The sequence below is a fragment of the Rhinoraja longicauda genome, chromosome 41, assembly GCF_053455715.1.
Source record: "Rhinoraja longicauda isolate Sanriku21f chromosome 41, sRhiLon1.1, whole genome shotgun sequence".
NCBI classification, from domain to species: domain Eukaryota; kingdom Metazoa; phylum Chordata; class Chondrichthyes; order Rajiformes; family Arhynchobatidae; genus Rhinoraja; species Rhinoraja longicauda.
In genome coordinates, this window is record NC_135993.1 from 5,450,650 (window position 1) to 5,457,135 (window position 6,486).

Genomic DNA, 6,486 nt, shown 5'->3' on the forward strand with positions numbered 1-6,486 from the left:
AGGTTGGAGCTTCTAGAAATTTCTGTAGCCAATTCCCCGGAGAGGACTTTTAACTAACAACTAAACCAAGTGGACCCGTTGGGCCCAAATCTCTCCTGCATTGGTGCAGCATCCCCCCCCCTCCCCCCTCCCCCTCCCCCCCTCCCCCCTCTCCCTCCACTCCCCACTCCATCCCCCTCAACCCTTACCCTCCCTCCTCCCTCTCCCCCCTCCATCCCCCTCCCTCCCTCCCTCCACTCCCCCCTCCATCCCCCTCCCTCCCTCCCTCCACTCCCCCCTCCATCCCCCTCCCTCTCTCCCTCCACTCCCCACTCCATCCCCCTCCCCCTCCCTCCACTCCCCACTCCATCCCCCTCAACCTTTACCCTCCCTCCCTCCACTCCCCACTCCATCTCCCTCAACCCTTACCCTCCCTCCTACCCCCTTCCCCAACCGGGCGGCCGCCATTGGTGGAGCGGGAGCACGTGGCCGCTGGCTGGGTGAGGTCACGTGGGGCGCGGGGCGGTGACATCACCTTGTCCCTTATTTGGGAGCGAGGAAGTTGGCAACCCTACTAATACGAGACAAGGGCAGTCCCGTGCGGGACAAACTAATTTAGCCCAAAATACGGGATGTCCCGGCTAATACGGGACAGTTGGCAACCCTATGTATGACTGCGGCTCGGATCCTGTTGGGGCTGGCTGGCTGGCCCTACGTAAGTCGGGACAGGCTCACTAAATAGTCGTTTATTACCGTAAAGGACCGCTGGCTTAAAAAATAATTTCTAAAGACTTGTTATGAGTGGAGTGGTTTACGGGAGCAGTCCCAATCTATTTAATCATTCATTTACCAAACTAGATGGAAATTAAAAACACACGCACAGAAAGATTGACTACTATAATTAATTAAACTGAAATTATCTTTTACAAGGTGTTAATTTAGAAAATGATTAGATTTCCAGCTTGTGGATTGGTGACACTGTGGCCAGACTTAATGAAGGATGCAGTGGTCCCTGAATCCTCTCCCCTGTTTTAAAACAGGGCAGCACGATGGCGTAGTGGTAGAGTTGCTGCCTCACAACGCCAGAGTCCCCGGTTCGATCCCGACTACGGGTGCTGTCTGTGCGGAGTTTGTACGTTCTCCCCGTGACTTTTGTCTGAGATCTTTGGTTTCCTCCCACAGTCCAAAGACGTCCAGGTGTCTACATTAATTGGCTTGGAAAAAATTATAAATTGTCCCTAGTAAACATAGAAACATAGAAAATAGGTGGTGGAGGAGGCCATTCGGCCCTTCGAGCCAGCACCGCCATTCATTGTGATCATGGCTGACCATCCACAATCAGTAACCCGTGCCTGCCTTCTCCCCATATCCCTTGATTCCACTAGCCCCTGGAGCTCTATCTTTTAAATTCATCCAGTGAATTGGCCTCCACTGCCTTCTGTGGCAGAGAATTCCACAAATTCACAACGTGAAAAGGTTTCTTCTCACCTCAGTTTTAAATGGCCTCCCCTTTATTCTTAGACTATGGCCCCTGGTTCTGGACTCCCCCAACATTGGGAACATTTTTCCTGCATCTAGCTTGTCCGGTCCTTGTATAATTTTATACGTCTCTGTAAGATCCCCTCTCATCCTTCTAAACTCCAGTGAACACAAGCCCAGTCTTTCCAATCTTTCCTCATACGACAGTCCCGCCATCCCGGGGATTAACCTCGTGAACCTACGCTGCACTGCCTCAATAGCAAGGACATCCTTCCTCAAATTAGGAGACCAAAACTGCACACAATACTCCAGATTTGGTCTCACCAGGGCTCTATACAACTGCAGAAAGACCTCTTTACTCCTATATTCAAATCCTCCTTTATTCCTATACTTAAATAGTGTGTGTAAGGTATTGATAACGTGCGGGGATCGCTGGTCAGCGCGGGCTCACTAGGCCAAAGGGGCTTTTTCCACACTGTATCTTTAAACCAAACCTCACACCTCTACCCTCTCGAATTTGACATTTCCACCCTTGGGCAACGAAAAGACTGACTGTCTATCCGATCTACGCCTCGACAAAATTTTATACACTTCAATCAAGTTGCCCTTCAGTTTCCAACGCTCCAGAGAAAACAGTCCAGGTTTGTAAAACCTAGCCTTGTTGCTAATATTCTCTAATCCAGGTAGCATCTGGTGAAACTCTTCTGTATCCTTTCCAAAGCCTCAACATCTTCCTTGTCGAGGCAATAGGGTTGCCAACTGTCCCGTATTAGCCGGGGACATCCCGTATTTTGGGCTAAATCGGTTTGTCCCCGTACGGGACCGCCCTTGTCCCGTATTAGTAAGGTTGCCAACTTCTTCACTCCCAAATAAGGGACAAAGGGTAACGTCACCCGCCCCGCGCCCCCACGTGACCTCACCCAGCCAGCGGCCACGTGCTCCCGCTCCACCAATGGCGGCCGCCTGTTTCTGAACTGTATTTCTAAACTGACTAAGAGCTCTTTGCCGTCCACAACTCCACTAATTCTCGTGGTATCTGCAACTTTATTAATGCTGTGTCTGATCTTTCCTCCTGCATTCCCAGTCGGGAAGCCTGAATACCAGTATCAATGTGGACAAGTTAGGCTGCTGGTCCTAATATTGGACAACAACTCCCCTCAAAGTCTCAACCCCTGGCCACTCCCTCTTCGTCCCTCTCCCATCGGGCAAAAGATATTAAAGTATGAGAACACACACCCTCCAGATTCAGGTACAGTTCTCTTCTCAGCTGTTATCAGGCAACTGAACCATCCTATCACCAACTAGAGAGCAGGTCCCGAGCTACCATCGGACATTGGAGACCCTCGACTATCTTTAATTGCACTAAACGTTATTTCCTTCATCCTGTATCTGTCCACTGTGGCCGGCTTCATTGTGATTGTGCATAGTCTTTCCTTTGACTGGTTAGCACGACAAACGTTTTTCACTGTACCTCGGTACACATTTTAGTTTAGTTTAGTTAGAGATACAGCGCGGAAAACAGGCCCTTCGGCCCACCGAGTCCGCGCCGACCAGCGATCCACGCACAATTAACACGATTCTACACGCACTAGGGACAATTTACAATTATACAATCCAATTAACCTACATACCTGTGCATCTTTGGAAGTGTGGGAGGAAACCGAAGATCTCAGAGAAAACCCACGCGGTACATGGGGAGAACGTACAAACTCCGTACAGACAGCACCCGTAGTCAGGGTCGAACCCGGATCTCTGACGCTGTAAGCGCTGTAAGGCAGCAACTCTACCGCTGCGCCATTACTGCTGTGGCTGCCCATTACTACCATCACCTCATTGGGGACCCTTGGATGATCTTTGATCGAACTTTATCTTGCACTAAATGATATTCCCTTTGGTCTGTATCGGTACACTGTGGACGGCTTGTTTGTGATCGGGTATTGTCTTTCCGTTGACTGGTTAGCACGCAAAATCTTTTCAATGTACTTCGGTACACATGACAATAAACTAACCTCAACCCAGTAAGTAAACTATTCAATCACAGGCTGAGTCTACAGTTTCAACCCATGTTGGTTCATTTATCCTCCTCATTTCAACACAAGTGGCAAAGTCCCTGGAGGCATTAATCCTAAAGGCACGTGGAGGCAGATACTGGCAGGAGAAACAATCTTCTGGAACTCTTATACATCGGCAAGACCAAGCGTAGACTGGGCGATCATTTCACTGTACACCTTCGCTCAGTCCGCCTGGACCTATGTGATCAACAGTTCAACAGAGCTTTATTTGTCATTCGGTACCAAGGTGCCGAACGAAACTACATAGCAGTCACACACACAAAAAAGAACACAAGACACACGACCCCAACACAAACGTCCATTCACAGCGACTCCAAACACCCCCCTCACTGTGATGGAGGCAACAAAACTTCCCCTCTTCTTCCCCCACGCCCACCGGACAGACAGCTCGTCCCCGACCGACCCGCACAGATCTCCCGGTTGCCAAACACTTTAATTCCCCCCTCCCATTCCCACACTGACCTTTCTGTCCTGGTCCACTGTCAGAGTGAGGCCAAATGCAAATTGGAAGAACAACACCTCATATTTTTGCTTGGACTGCATGCAACCCAGAGGTATGAATATTGATTTATTTAACTTCAGGTAACCCCTGCAACCCTCTCTCTTCTCTGCCTCTCCCCATACATTCTTCTAGCTTCAAAGTCATCTTGTTGAGTCTCATTGGCTGTAACTCGTTTTCCCACCTAGCCCCCAGCTAACAATGGCCTGTCTCCTTTATCATCGTTAACTTTTTGCATGTCTTTCATTCATTTGTTCTATAACTCTCCACATCACCATCTATATCTCTCCTTTCCCTTTCCCCCTGACTCTCAGACTGAAGAAGAGTCTCGACCCAGAACGTCACCAATATCTTTTCTCCAGAGATGCTGTCTGACCCGCTGAGTTACTTCAATTTTTTTGTGTCTAATCTTCTGGAAAATACTCAGCAGGTTAGGCAGCATCTGCAGAGGCAGAGGGATAGTTTAGGTTTTGTTTTATTATTGTTACGTGTACCAAAGTACAGTCAAATGCTTTGTTTTGCAGGCTATCCAAGGAGATCGGATGCGCTGAACATAAATATAATCAAGTCAAACTCAAGAACAATAGGTAGAGCAAAGAGAAGATACAGAGTGCAGAATATAGTTCTCAGCATTGGAGCGCATCTGTTTAGTTTAGAGACACAGCGCAGAAGACAGGCCTTTCAGCCTACCGGGTCCGCGCCGACCAGCGATCCCCGCACATTAACACTATCCTACACCCACTAGGGACAATTTTTTTAAAACATTTACCAAGCCAATTAACCTACACTCCTGCACGTCTTTGGAGTGTGGGAGGAAACCGAAGATCTCAGAGAAAAACCCACGCAGGTCACGGGGAGAACGTACAAACTCCGTACAGACAGCACCCGTGGTCGGGATCGAACCCGGGTCTCCGGCGCTGCATTCGCTGTAAAGGCAGCAACTCTACCGCTGTGCCACCATAGTCATTCAGTGCGGAAACAGGCCCTTTGGCCCAACTTGCCCACACATAGAGTCATACAGTGTGTTTAGGTGGATGAGAGGGGATCTTATCGAAACGTATAAGATTATTAAGGGGTTGGACACGTTAGAGGCAGGAAACATGTTCCCAGTGTTGGGGGAGTCCAGAACAAGGGGCCACAGTTTAAGAATAAGGGGTAGGCCATTTAGAACTGAGATGAGGAAAAAGTCCTCCTGCACCTGTTGTCTATTGTCTATTGAAACAGGCCCTTCGGCTCCCAACCTGCCCACACATAGAGTCATGGAGTGTGATGGATGTTTCTTTTTTTTGTTTTGTGTTGGTTTGTGGTTGTGTGTATTATTGCTCATTTTTATTGCTCTTATTGTTGGACTGTGGGAAATGGAATTTCGTCCAAAGGAACTTGGGTTTTTTTTGGATGACAATAAAGGCAATTCTGATTCTGATACAGTGTGGAAAACAGGCCCTTCGGCCCAACTTGCCCACACATGGAGTCATACAGTGTGGACCCACCACCCAGGCCATATCTTCCCTCCCCTCCCCCTTTCTGCGTTCTGCAGAGACCGTTCCCTCCGTGACTCCCTGGTCCACTCGTCCCTTCCTACCCAAACCACCCCATCCCCGGGCACTTTCCCCTGCAACCGCACGCGATGCAAACACCTGTCCCTTTACCTCCCCCCTCAACTCCCATCCAAGGACCCAAACAGTCTTTCCAGGTGAGACAAAGGTTCACACTGCACCTCCTCCAACCTCATCTATTGCATTCGCTGCTCTAGATGTCAACTTATTTACATCGGCGAAACCAAACGCAGGCTCGGCGATCGCTTCGCTCAACACCTGCGCTCGGTCCGCGTTGGCCAAACTGCTCTCCCGGTGGCCGAGCACTTCAACTCCCCCTCCCATTCCCAGTCTGACCTTTCTGTCATGGGCTTCCTCCCAGTGCCATAGTGAGGCCCACCGGAAATTGGAGGAACAGCACCTCATATTTCGCCTGGGCAGTTTGCAGCCCAGCTGTATGAACATTGACTTCTCCAACTTTAGATAGTTCCTCTGTCCCTCTCTTCCCCTCCTCCTTCCCAGATCTCCCTCCATCTTCTGTCTCCACCTATATCCTTCCTTTATCCCGCCCCCCTGACATCAGTCTGAAGAAGGGTCTCGACCCGAAACGTCACCCATTCCTTCTCTCCCGAGATGCTGCCTGACCCGCTGAGTTACTCCAGCATTTTGTGAAAACATACAGTGTGCAAACAGGCCTTCGGCCGAACTTGCCCACACATAGAGTCATGGAGTGTGGAAACAGGCCCTTCGGCCCATCCTGCCCACACATACAATGTGGAAACAGGCCCTTCGGCCCATCCTACCCACACACGGAGTGTGGAAACAGGCCTTCGGCCCACCTTGCCCATACATAGAGTCATGGAGTGTGGAAAGATTTGTGGGGGCAGGCTTGGATCACAGAGGTTGTAGCAACAGGGGAGAG

The 6,486-nt window shown here is 49.8% G+C and overlaps 1 protein-coding gene across 1 annotated transcript in view; it reads left to right on the top strand.

The window, feature by feature from the left end:
• Nucleotides 1-649: 649 nt before the first annotated feature.
• The window catches only part of LOC144611725 (neuronal PAS domain-containing protein 3-like), a 56,931-nt gene continuing 51,094 nt past the window's right edge, over nucleotides 650-6,486 (top strand). Inside the window, exon 1 of the mRNA XM_078430958.1 lies at nucleotides 650-694. Coding sequence (XP_078287084.1) covers nucleotides 650-694 — 45 coding nt within the window. The remainder of the gene's footprint in view (nucleotides 695-6,486) is intronic.